The 14,058-nt window shown below is 43.8% G+C and overlaps 1 protein-coding gene across 1 annotated transcript in view; it reads left to right on the forward strand.

Moving 5' to 3' along the window:
• The window catches only part of LOC308578217 (uncharacterized protein), a gene marked incomplete at both ends in the record, with an annotated part of 141,803 nt that overhangs the window by 15,435 nt on the left and 112,310 nt on the right, over window positions 1-14,058 (forward strand). The window contains one exon of the mRNA XM_081178467.1: window positions 12,606-12,713. Within this exon, the coding sequence (XP_081034593.1) occupies window positions 12,606-12,713 (108 nt within the window). The remainder of the gene's footprint in view (window positions 1-12,605; window positions 12,714-14,058) is intronic.

Here is a 14,058-nt window from a genome sequence, read left to right on the forward strand (position 1 = left end):
GTGAAGCTGGCTACCCCCTTCATTGCGCCAAGGGCGTTCTTCCTGGCGCACTCCAATGGCAAGCGCTCGCTGCACCACGTCTGCCAGGGTTTTAGGTCTGTCCCCCCTTGCCAGCTCGTCTTTCACAGGGCCAGAGAGCCCCTCCCAAAATAAGTCTCTGACAGCCAGAGAATCTTTCTCCCATCGCAGCACATTCAGCAAGGCGAAAAAGCGAGCATGGTACTGACGTACTGAAGCCTTGCCTTGCCTTAAACCATGGATCTGCTGGCGTGCTACATCCACATCCACGGTAGACTGGAAGCAAGCGTCCATGCATTTGATAAATTCATCAGAGTCCCTTCGAGCAGGGCAATCCTCGCGCCACAGATTGCGCAGCCAAGCCCTCGCTTCCCCATGCAAGTGGGACACAATGAAACCCACCTTCTCCTCCTCATCTTTAAAGTCGTCGCGAAGCAAATGCAGCGCATATTCTACGTCTGCTTTAAAACTGGGGTATTGCTGCAGGTTCCCATCGAAGTGGGCTACCAAGTTGCCCCCTCTTCTGCCCAGTGCTACTCCAGCAGCTTTGGTCCCCGGGAACCCCACTTGGCATGCATGATCCCACCTGGCTTGCAGATCTTGGCACCGCTTTTCCGCCTCTTCCCCCTTCTTCTGGGAGACCACTACCTCAGTGGTAAGCCGGGAGACTGCGTTGCGTAGCTCAGCTATCTGCTGCTCCATACTCATGGCTGCCAAACTTCATGAGCTTTGCAAAAAAAAAAAAAAAAAAAATGCGTATTTTTGGAGGGGACTTACTGTCAGAGGCTGCCTCAGGTCTCAGCTCACAAAAGACCAACGCCAAGCTCTTCTTATATACAAGGATGTTTATTGCAGTTCATTATTGGTTCCACAACCGAGGCGCGCAGCCCCGCGTCTCTAACGTCAGACATTTGAAGTCCCCTCTGAGTCGGTCCCGCCTCTACACCAACTTAAGAGGCTTGTGCTAGACCACCTCTTCCTGTCTTTCCTTTTCCGCAGGGTCTTTCTGCCCCCCCTGGGTTCCTTCCCTCCTGCTCTCTCCTGAAGCGGATTCCTCAGATGCCTGTTCCCCCCTCCTTCGTGCTTTGGGGCTAGGCTCCTCCTCCGGGCTTTCTCCATTTCCGCGCGCCTCCACATTTTGAACTTGGCGCGCGTTCGCTACCCCTGACCTTCCTCTTGACACTTACACTACTCCCTGTACTACTCTCCGCCTCTTCTGGCAGGACGTCCTGCCCCGATCTCCTTCCCCTGTCTCTTTCCTGCTCCGCTCCGTGTGTCACACTGGGAACTCCCCTCTCTTCCCTTCGTTCCTGCTGGGAAGCCGGCCCCGATCTCCCACTCCCACTCGGGGTTTCCCTGCTGCTTCCCTGCTCCTGGCAGGTCCCCCCTGTGACCCCCCTTGTCCTGACTAGGGGCGCCCCCTCCTGAGAAGCCTCCGATTCACTTGAGAGACTCATGGAAGATCTCAAGTCATTGTCATCCTCTTCCTCACTGTCCTGGGATTCTTCCTCGTCGCTCTCCATCTCCTCCCTCACCTGTGCCTCTGTCTCTGAACCCCTGACATCCATCCCCCCCTCGAAGCCCCCCCTTCCCCCCTCCCGCTGCTCGGGCGCAGGTTCCGGGGGCTCCGTCGTTGCGGAGGTCGCTGCCGGACACAGGTCGTCGACGTCGATCTCCTCTGCTTCCAGTTCATTGTTTGTGTACTCGAACCCATTGTCCTCTCCGAACATGTTCACGTCCTCCCCTCCCCCTGTTGCCTGGGTGGGGTCTGCTTGCCAAGGACCGATCCGCCACCTCGTGCGCCAGTCCTCTTCTGGTTGGTCGTCCCACCAGTAAGAAGGGTCGGTGTCCACCCCCTAATCCACTGTCCTGGGATTCTTCCTCGTCGCTCTCCGTCTCCTCCCTCACCTGTGCCTCTATCTCTGAACCCCTGACACATGCCAACCAAATGCATTATTGAAACCTTCCAAATCCAAAATGTCTGTGTTCTCGAGGAGCATCCACTCTTTCAGCCAGCAAAACGCTGCTGCTTCATAGTACAATTTTAAGTCCGGCAGGGCAAAACCCCCTCTTTCTTTAGCATCTGTTAATATTTTAAATTTGATTCTGGGTTTTTTGCCCTGCCAAACAAATTTCGAGATATCTTTCTGCCACCTCTTAAAACATTCCATCTTATCAAGAATCTGCAAGGTTTGAAACAAAAATAACATTCTAGGCAATACATTCATCTTAATCACTGCAATTCGGCCTAACAATGACAGTTTCAAATTTGACCATATTTCTAGATCTTTTTCAATTTCTGACCAACTTTTTTCATAGTTATCCTTATACAAATTCAAATTTTTAGATGTCAAATAAACCCCCAGGTATTTCACCTTCTTAACCACCGTCAAGCCTGTCTCCTCTTGGAATTTCTCCTTCTCCATATCTGTTAAATTTTTTCCTAGAACTTTAGTTTTTTGTTTATTCAACTTAAATCCGGCTACCTGGCCAAACTGTTGGATTATTTCTAGAACCTTTTTCGTACTAGTGTTTGGCTCTTGCAAAGTCAATACTAGGTCATCTGCCAATGCTCTTAACTTATAATGTTTAGCTCCGACCTGTACACCTTTAACCTGCTGGTCATTTCTGATCATATTCAGCAACACCTCCAGAACCGAAATGAAAAGCAATGGGGAAATTGGGCACCCCTGTCGTGTTCCTTTTTCTATCTTGAATTCCTCAGTTATTACATTATTTACAATCAACTTAGCTTTTTGCTCAGAGTATATTGCACCCATACCATTCTCAAAACCTTGCCCTACCCCCATCCCATGAAGATTCTTTCTCATAAAACTCCAAGAAATATTGTCAAAGGCTTTCTCCGCGTCCACAAAAATCAATACTGCTTTAGAGTTTATATCCACCTCTAACTTTTCCAAAATATCTATTATGTTCCTTACATTGTCTGCTAGGTGCCTTTTTGGGAGAAAGCCTGCTTGGTCCTTATGAATCTTCTCCATCAACACTTTTTTAAGTCTTTTTGCCAAAATGTCTGCAAAAATTTTGTAATCCACATTAAGTAGTGATATTGGGCGGTAGTTCTTCAATTGAGTCTTTTCAGTCTCTGTCTTTGGTATGAGTGAAATGAACGCTTCTTTCCACGATTCAGGTGCCTTTTTCCCCCTCTAAAATCTCATTACAGACTTCTTTTAATGGTTGAATCAACCACTCCTTCAGAGATTTGTAATATCTGGAGGTCAGTCCATCTGGTCCTGGAGATTTGCCCAATTGCATATTCTGAATGGCAGCCTCTATCTCTTGCTCTGTTATTCTCTGATTCAGATCCATCTTACTTTGATGAGAGATTTTTTGTAATCCATATTTGTCAAGGAATTTGTCTATTTCTTCTTCATTTTGCGGTCCTTGAGTATAAAGTTTTTTGAAATAACTCAAAAAGCAATTTCTAATCTCATTGGGTTTAGATATGTTTTTTCCATCCACTTCTAGGCTTGTAACTGTATTTAGTTTCTGTCTTTTCTTCAATTGCCATGCCAGAAGTTTACCACATTTATCTGCCGATTCAAATGTCTTTTGTTTCATTTGCTTTATCTTCCATTCAATGTCTTGGTTCATCAATTCCATGTATTGTGTTTGGTATAACTTAATCTCTCTCAAAATCTCCTGGGACTTTGGCTTTGCTCTTAATTTTTTCTCTCCTTCCTTTATCTTTTCCAAAATCTTTTCCTTTTTCTCATTCTGTTTCTTCTTCTTTATTGAATTTTGTTGAATTAAGAAACCTCGCATCACAGCTTTACTTGCGTCCCAGATCACTCTTTTTTCTACCTCGGCCCTTAAATTTATTTCAAAGTAGTCCTTTAAGGTTTTTTGGGCCTTCATATGAATCTCCTTATCTCTAAAGAGGGTGTCATTCATCCTCCATGAAGTGCTTTATTGGGCAGTTTAATTGACAAGTGATCTCATCTCTTTACCCCTTTAAATAATATTCTAATTTAATGCAGAGGCGATTTATGGGGTTTAGTAAAGGGTGAATTCAAATTATCTCATTCTGCTCGCGGGCTCTGCCTAGGCATTAAGTTTCATAATTTAGTATAGTCAATTCATAGTTGTTATAGATAAATAATAAATAGAGAAATAAACAATTATTTTCTTTGGTTCCTACCTGTGTAACTGGATTGCATTGTTTTGAGTATTGCCCATTGAAATGGGTTTGGTGATTCTGGCTCCCGCCTTTTGAGGAAAGGCTGCCCTGTTTTGTTTATTGCGTAGTGAGAGGTTAAATTCAAATAACACTGTGTTCATTTTAGAGCTAATTATATAGCCATTATTTTCATATAGACCAAATTAGGGCACAACGAGCCTTACTGAAATTAGGTTAGACCTAAGTCAGTGTGGTTAATACTGACTGAGACAGCGTGGTTAATACTGAACTAGGTTTAGCCAACCTCTTCAAGGTTAGTTAATAGCTAGGCCAGTGTTGATAATACTGAACTGGGTGCAATTAGCAATCCCATAATCAAGTGCAAGCTAGACAGCGTTGACAATACTGAGCTAGGTAATTCTTGGCCGTGTTGCTGATCACGGACAGTGGATTGCGATTGCATTTAAGTCAGCGCAGGTGATACTGAACGGGTAAGGGGGTACACGGACCTCCTAGGTAGGCAATTTTAAATTGCTAGGCGAATAACTTAGTGGTTCCAGTTCACGATTCAGTTTGAAATGGCTTCCGGTGGAGACCAGCAGGCATCCACTTCCGCCAATCAGCTGGCACCCCCCGCAGGCAATGCGGGCGCTCAAGTGCCGGCCATGCCTTGCGACCCTCAAGCCTTCGCCCAATTTTTCATGGCGTTTGAAACATTTTACAGACAGTGTAGGCCTAGGGGGGCTTTGGCGCTTCCAGCCCCGGAACTGTCACAGGAGGTGATACCCGACACTCCTTCTAGCTACCAAGTTCAACAGGACATCCCCGTCATTGCAGGGGGCAGCAACCAGTCAGAAACGGCGAATACAGGTCGCCCAAATACCCGTGCACAGGCAGCCATGGCTAAGAAAACAAACCAAAGCATAGGCAAAGGAAGGGCGCCGGCTAAGGGTCCCGGCAAGGGGAAGGCCACCGCCAAGGGTGCCAGCGGTAACGCCGTCTCACAAATTGTAGACATTCCTAGTGTGTTTCAGGAACAGCAGCCCCAGCACAGCTCTACCGAGGACAGCGCGGGTTCCGCCCTGGAGGATGAGCACATTGAACCTCCCACCCCTCAGCCAGCGGCAAGTGCGACCCCAGCCAACGTTGAGGTCCAAGGTGGGAAGAGGAAGTCCAAGAGGAAGCACACGTCCTCTAAGAAGAAGAGAAGTAAGCAGTCAGAGACCGAGGATGAGTCAGGTACGCCATCCTCTGATTCGGATAGCGAGGGCCCCATGGATAGCTACTGGGGCTTGGGGGAAGATAATCCCACTTTGGGCGCATGAAAGGAGGGCCAATTCCCATCGTAAGACCTTCAATGGTGTACTGGCATGGAAGGATGGGGCATTGGTGGAGGATGTAAAAGTTGCTACCAATCAATCCACTGATTTTATATTGGGGAACCATTTGTCCCAGAAGAAGAGGAATAAGATCCTCAATGGGGATTACGTGGACATGTTTACCCTTCTCCCTCCAACCAAATTGACAGGAAAACTAACTAATGTGGGGGAGGGAGACAGTGCTCCTGAAGGTAGGAGTCTATCAATTGATGAAGATGATCATCCAAATGTCATAGACCAAATGGAGCAAACAGCACGCAGACCTAGTGGTGGGAGGAAAAAATCCTTAAATAAGAGACACGGGGGAATGATTAATGGACTTCAATGTCTGTACACTAATGCGCAAAGCATGGGAAATAAGCAAGATGAGCTTGAGCTCTTGGTACAGCAAACTAAATATGACATAATAGGCATCACTGAAACCTGGTGGGATAAGTCCCACGATTGGAATGTAAAAATGGGGGGATACAATCTATTTCAGAGAAACAGACCAAACAAGAAAGGAGGAGGAGTGGCGTTATATGTCAGGGATGTGTATACCTGTGAAGAGATCCAAGATTTAGAACCTCAAAGCCAAAGTGAGAGCATTTGGGTCAAAATTAAGGGAGAGAAGAATAAGAGAGATCTCATTGTGGGAGTTTACTATAGATCCCCAAGCCAAACGGAGGACATAGATGATGCCTTCCTGGAACAGATGGCCAAGCATGCAAAAGGAAGGGAGATAGTAGTAATGGGGGACTTCAATTACCCGGATATTTGTTGGATGTCAAACTCAGCCAAGAGCATAAGGTCAAACAGATTCCTCACTGGCCTTGCAGACAACTTCATTGTCCAGAAAGTGGGAGAAGCAACAAGAGGAACAGCCATTTTAGATCTGGTCCTAACCAATGTTGATGACCTGGTTAGTGGGGTAGAAGTGGAAGGATCATTAGGCGCGAGTGATCATGCTCTTCTGAAGTTTACTATACAGCGGAAAGGAGCAGCCAAGCATACTAGGACTCAATTTCTTGACTTTAAGAAAGCCGACTTCATAAAACTTAGGGAAGTGCTGGGTGAGATCCCATGAACAGTAATACTAAAAGGAAAGGGAGTTCATGATGGCTGGGAGTTTGTTAAGAGGGAGATAGTAAAAGCACAACGTCAGGCAATACCAATGAGACAGAAACATGGAAGGTGCTTAAAGAAGCCAGGGTGGCTATCTAAAGAACTTTTAACTGAGTTAAGATTAAAAAAGGATGTGTACAAAAAATGGAAAGGGGGTGAAACCACCAAAGAGGAATTCAAACAAATAGCCAGCACGTGTAGACACAAAGTCAGAAAAGCTAAAGCACAGAATGAACTCAGGCTTGCTAGAGAGGTTAAAAGCAAGAACAAAGGCTTTTATGGGTATGTTCGTAGCAAAGGGAAGAACAAAGAAACAGTGGGGTCACTCAGAGGAGAAGATGGTGAAATGCAAACAGGGGACACAGAAAGGGCTGAACTCCTCAATGCCTTCTTTGCCTCAGTCTTCTCCGATAAAGAAAACAATGCCCGACCTGAAGAATTTGGAGCAAATGATTCAGCAAAGGAAACACAGCCCAGAATAACTAAGGAGATAGTACAAGAATACTTGGCTAGTTTAGATGTATTCAAGTCTCCAGGGCCAGATGAACTGCATCCAAGAGTATTAAAAGAACTGGCAGATGCGATCTCAGAACCACTGGCAGTCATCTTTGAGAATTCCTGGAGAACAGGTGAAGTCCCGGCAGACTGGAGGAGGGCAAATGTTGTCCCTATTTTCAAAAAGGGGAAAAGAGAGGACCCAAATAATTACCGCCCAGTCAGTCTGACATCAATACCAGGGAAGATTCTGGAGCAGATCATTAAGCAAACAGTCTGTGAGCACCTAGAAAGGAAAGCTGTGATACCAATAGTCAGCATGGATTTCTGAAAAATAAGTCATGTCAGACTAACCTGATCTCCTTTTTTGACAGAATTACAAGCCTGGTAGATGAAGGGAACACAGTGGATGTAGCCTACCTTGATTTCAGCAAGGCATTTGACAAGGTGCCCCATGATATTCTTGTAAAGAAGCTGGTAAAATGCGGTCTTGACTATGCTACCACTCAGTGGATTTGTAACTGGCTGACTCACCGAACCCAAAGGGTGCTCATCAATGGTTCCTCTTCATCCTGGAGAAGAGTGACTAGTGGGGTGCCACAGGGTTCTGTCTTGGGCCCAGTCTTATTCAACATCTTTATCAACGACTTGGATGATGGATTCAAGGGCATCCTGATCAAATTTGCAGATGACACCAAAGTGGGAGGGGTGGCTAACACCCCAGAGGATAGGATGACACTTCAAAACGACCTTGACAGATTAGAGAACTGGGCAAAAACAAACAAGATGAATTTTAACAGGGAGAAATGTAAAGTATTACACTTGGGCAAAAAAAATGAGAGGCACAAAAACAAGATGGGGGACACCTGGCTTGAGAGCAGTACATGTGAAAAGGATCTAGGAGTCTTGGTTGACCATAAACTTGACATGAGCCAACAGTGTGACGCGGCAGCTAAAAAAGCCAATGCAATTCTGGGCTGCATCAATAGGAGTATAGCATCTAGATCAAGGGAAGTAATAGTGCCACTGTATTCTGCTCTGGTCAGACCTCACCTAGAGTACTGTGTCCAGTTCTGGGCACCACAATTCAAGAAGGACACTGACAAACTGGAACGTGTCCAGAGGAGGGCAACCAAAATGGTCTAAGGTCTGGAAACGATGCCTTATGAGGAACGGCTAAGGGAGTTGGGCATGTTTAGCCTGGAGTTAGTTCATTCGAGACCCAAATTTGATTTATTCTTGACATTGACTAATTGGTTCCGAATAAAATGTAAACTGTTTCTCCAGTGGATGTCTAAGTCTCCAAACATCAATTAGATTACAGTTTTTCGTCATTGAAAAGAAAGTCTTGGGTAGTTTTCCTTCTTTGCTAACCTGAAATTGTTCTTAACCTGAACTTTAGCTAATGGGGCCTCCTGCTGCCATTGAGCCGCCAGAGCACGATTTCTGTTCTCATCCTGAAGCAAAGTTCTTAACCTGAAGCACGATTTCTGGGTTAGCGGAGTGTATAACCTGAAGTCTATGTAAAACGAGGTACCACTGTATATATTTAAAAATTGCATCCAATTTTGACAGTGTTATTACAAACCACTTCATTCAGCCCTGCAACATCTTGCGAAGCAGCGATATACTAATATGCATCTGTTATTATGTGACATTGGTCAAGGCTTTCTGGGAAATAATATATGATGAGTTTAAAGAAAATGTTTGAAAATACATTTGTCAAAAAAGCCAGAAGCCTTCTCACTAGGTATAAGACTTCTTATGTCTGCAACGACGGCAGCAAGAATGCAACTAGCCCAATGGGGCTTAAATTGGATTGTTATGAATGAAAAAAATTAGTAAAAAAATATTTCAAAAGAGAATGCTACTTGCCCAATTAATGGGGCTTAGATCAGGTTATTCATGAAAGAAATGATAAAAAAATATTTAAAAGAAGAGAGAATGCTACTAGCCCAATTAATGTGGCTTATATTTGATTGTTATTAATGAAAAAATTAATAAAAAATAATTTAAAAAGAGAATGCCACTAGCCCAATTAATGGGGCTCATATGGGATTGTTATTAATGAAAAAATTAATGAAAAAATAATTTACAAAGAGAATGCCACTTGCCCAATTAATAGGGCTTAAATCAGATTGCTATGAATGAAAATAATAAATTCTTTAAAAGAAGAAGAGAGAACGCTACTAACCCAATTAATGGGGCTTCTATTGGATTGTGATTAATGAAAAATTAATAAAACATTATTTAACAGAAGAAGAGAGAACGCTACTAGCCCAATTAATGGGGCTTATATTGGATTGTTATCATTATCATTATTTTTCCAGGCCTTCCCATCTAGAGCCCAGAAACTCTGTAACAGTTACCTTCTCAAAGTGATGAATCGCCAGCCAGATTTCCCCTTGCGCATTGAACACACAGCCGAGGTTACTCCATGCCACAGCAAAGTTGGGTTGGGTCTCGATGGCTTTCAGGTAGCAGGCCTTGGGAGGGTCGAGAGGTAGGTAGGTACAGGGGGAAGGGGGTATTTGCACAAAAGAAAAGCAAGAGAAAAGTCCCAGTTAGCAGAGGCTTGACAACCATATGTCAGGAGTGCTCTGATGGTGTTTCCTGCTTGGCAGGGGGTTGGACTCGATGGCCCTTGTGGTCTATTCCAGCTGTATGATTCTATGATTCTACTTTAAATTTAACCATTACAGGTGGGTTTTTTAAAAAAAATTAATCCTGCTAATGTATTAACCTGTGTGCACTGCTTTTGTCAATATGCAATAAACGTTTCCCATTCTTTTTTATATTAAAACTGGAGGCATTTTTTCAGCTGCAATGGGCCTCCGGTGTCCTGTTAGTACCATTAGTTGGTACCATTTCTCGTACAGTTGATATTCCTTGCATAGATAGATTAGATAGATGATAGATAGTTAGATTAGATTAGATTAGATAGATAGATTAGGTAGGTAGATTAGATAGATACATATATAAGAAAGGTTGGTAGATGGATAGATAGATTAGTTAGATTGATTGATTGAGTAGGTAGATAGATTCAGGCATGGCCAAACCTGGCCCTCCAGCTGTTTTGGGACTACAACTCACATTGTCCCTGACCACTGGTCCTGTTAGGTAGGGATGATGGGGGTTGGAGGGCCAAGTTGGGCCACACCTGGATTAGATGGTAGGTAGGTAGATAGATTTGATAGATAGGGTAGGTAGATAGATAGATAGATAGATAGATAGATAGATAGGCAAGTAGATAGATAATAAGATAAAGTCGGTAGATTGATAAGGTAGGAAGGTAGGTAGGAGGCAGCCTAGGTCAAAGTTGACCCACTTATTTAAAAGTAACCATGCTGTTATACAGTGGTACCTCTGGATGCGAACGGGATCCGTTCCGGGGCCCCGTTCGCATCCTGAAGCGAACATGCTCGGGTCACAATTTGCTGCTTCCGTAGATGCGTGTGGCATCATTTTGAGTGTCTGCACGTGCGCAAGCTGCAGAACCCGGAAGTAACGCGCTCTGTTACTTCTAGGTCGCCACGGAGCACAACCCGAAAATGCTTAACCCGCAGCTACTTCAACCTGAGGTATGACTGTATTAGTAACAAAAATCTATTATCTTAAATATTTTCAGGCGGTGACCCTGGACCCCAACTTCCTGGATGCTTACATTAATCTGGGGAACGTCTTGAAGGAGGCGCGTATATTTGACAGGTAAGCAAATAGGCATAGAGCTTATATTCTCTTTTTTATATAAATGTTTTTTATTGGTTTTGCGTATAATCACATTACGTCTTATATTCTCAGTTTAGTGGTTGCACCCATACCCAAACTAACTCCCATTGTTGCCTAGAGGGTTGATTTTATTTAAAGCAAATTGATTTAAATCCCAAATCCATAAGACTTGATTTAAATCCCCCTTTTACCGGAAGGTTCAGCCTTGCTGGCATCCTCTTAATATTGACAATCGGAGGCAGGTTTCCTTTTTGGAATCCTAACTTCAGAGTCTTTTCTACAGTTATATCAAAATGATTTGGTTCTGCTATATACAGCCCGATTGTGACGAAATGATGGTGAGTTTTAATAAGTGAACACTTTTTATTTGAACAACTTTTCTGCTGTACTTGATTGGAAGGAGAAAAGAAACATTTCCTTCATAACAATTTAAGCAATTTATTTCACTAAAACAGTAACATGGTAGCATATGTATCCATGTTGCTTAACTGATGTGCTGAAACATTTTTTCCCCAAGAAAAACTTGGACTGAGTTTTCGCACACATGAAAAACTTAAAACAAATAATTCTTCCCCGAATTATTTATTTATTTATTTATTTCTACCCCGCTCTCACTGGCCAGGGCCGGGCTCAGGGCGGCTAACACCAAATATAAATTACAATAAAATAGAATAGAAAAAAACCCCAGTTAATTAAAATACAGCTTAAAATGCAGCCTCATCAAGACTACAAAGGGAGGAAACATCAGCTATTCACCCAAGCCAGCTATCCATGCTGGTGCTACATGGGCCAGCAAAAAAGCCACGGGAAAATTTATATACCAAATCCCATATAGGGTGTCAGAGTGAGTCTAAGCATAGAGCGAGTTAAAATAATCAAGCCTGGAGGTGACCATCGCATGGATCACTGGCCAGATCAGGGCGAGAAAGGTAAGGAACCAATTCCTTAATACGGCGGAGGTGGAAAAATGCCACCTTTGCTGTGGCTGCAACCTGTGCCTCCATGGAAAGAGAGGCATCGAAGGTTACACCCAAGCTCTTGACAGAAGGCTCTGGCACTAATTGCGCCCCCACAAGAGATGGGAGTTGGCCCCCCAACCCCATGTTGTCCTGACCCAGCCAGAGGACCTCTGTCTTCGAAGGATTTAACTTCAACTGGCTCCCACGCAGCCACCCAGCCACGGCTTCCAAGCATCTGGTCAGTGTGTCTGGGGCCGAGTCCATTGACAGATAAAGTTGGGTGTCATCAGCATATTGACGACAACTCAGCCCTAAACTCCGGACAATCTGGGCAAGGGGGCGCATAAAGATATTGAAAAGCATCTGGGAAAGGATTGTGCCCTGCGGCACTCCACACAACAAGGAGTGCCGCAGCGACAACTCCCTCCCTAGCGCCACCCTCTGTCCCCGACTTGAGATAAAGGAGCACAGCCATTGTCTGACTGTGCCCTGAATCCCCACGTTGGCAAGGCGGTGGTCCAAAAGTTTGTGATCGACCATGTCGAAGGCCGCTAACAAATCTAAAAGAATCAGCAGTCCCGGCCCGCCTCGATCCTCTTAATCGTCCTCCCAAAGCATTTTATTTTTTAAAAAACAGATTTTTATCCACCCTGGTGACAATGAAACTGAACCAGTCCTTGATCTCATTTCAGAGCCGTTGCAGCCTACCTACGGGCCCTGAGCCTGAGTCCCAACCACGCTGTTGTCCACGGCAACCTGGCATGTGTGTATTACGAACAGGGGCTGATCGATCTGGCAATCGATACCTACAAGAGGGCCATTGAGCTCCAGCCCCACTTCCCTGACGCCTACTGCAACCTGGCCAACGCGCTGAAAGAGAAAGGCAGCGTAAGAAACTGGTCCCTTTTGCCTTGGGGTGGGGGGAACATCTATATAAAAGATGTTTTATAGATGGTACTTAACACCTGCCAAAATAGCTAAAATGTATAAAACAAAAAAACTGTGCTGGAGGTGCAGTAAAGAAGAAGGGACACTTATACATTTCTGGTGGGCCTGTGAAAAAAAAATACAGAAACTTTCCTATTAGGCAGTGGTGTCCAAACTTTTTTCAAAGAGGGCCAGATTTGATGAAGTGAAGGGCCATAAGGGCCGACCAAAGTTGTTTACTTTTTTTAAGGATTGAAGTTGTTGAGCTCTTTTCTTAGGGTTTAAATTGTTGAACTTTTTTTAGGATTGAAGTTGTTTAGCTTTTTCTTAGGCTTTTACCCCATGCTGAATTGGCCAGATTAACAGAGACAATTAGGGCACAACCCAGACAAGAATTCCAAAAGGAATGGGGAAAATGCAGAGAATACTTTACCAAACAGTGCCCCAAAATATACACTTGGACTTGTTTCAATTAATTTCTACAGGAGACTTTGTGGTTTAAGTCATAATTAGGAAAAATTGTAATAATCCCATACAAAAGAAATAGTATACAAGAGGTAAATAAGGCGGCCATTTAACAGAATAAAGTCTTTTATTTTTATGTTATGTTTTCTTTGTGTAAGAGGATAGGAGTTTAATTTTGATAATTAGTCAATGGTGGTGGGTCTGTTTGTATGTATGAGTTGTTGTGGACTATGTTATAAATAAAATAAAAATTAAAAAAAGAAAATGAAACCGGTCCCTTTTGCTTTCTGTATGTCAGAGGGTTTGCTGAAAAAAGCCTTCCGGATGATGGTGACCTCGAAATTGGGCTCTTTGGGGGGGGATTTGGGGTACAGAACCTAGAAGAAGTCCTCTTTTATTTTTTCCTTTGTCATATCGTCACATACAACTTTGCTCATACCAAGCGTCGACTCCCCTCCCCCTTCCCCCGCTCCCACTCCCTGGCTTTCTTAAGCAGTCACGATCCTCTTAGCATTTCTATATCACCCTTTAAAAATTGTCCAGTAGCACCTGATGATGATGATAATAATAATAATAATAATAATAATAATAATAATAATAATAATAATAATAATAATAATAAAAAAAAAAAATTTATACCCCGCCTATCTGGCTGGGTTTCCCCAGCCACTCTTGGCGACAAAATATTAAAATACAATAGTCCTTCCCTAAACAGGGCTTGCTAAACTTGGCTTCTTCTTGGTATAATTTTTTGTATGCAGGTCCACTTCTTCAGATACAAAAGCTTCTACCAAGACCAAACTGAGTTGGTCTGCAATGTGCTACTGGACAATTTATATAT

Source organism: Podarcis bocagei (assembly GCF_964188305.1).
Source record: "Podarcis bocagei genome assembly, chromosome: W".
In the NCBI taxonomy this organism is placed as follows: domain Eukaryota; kingdom Metazoa; phylum Chordata; class Lepidosauria; order Squamata; family Lacertidae; genus Podarcis; species Podarcis bocagei.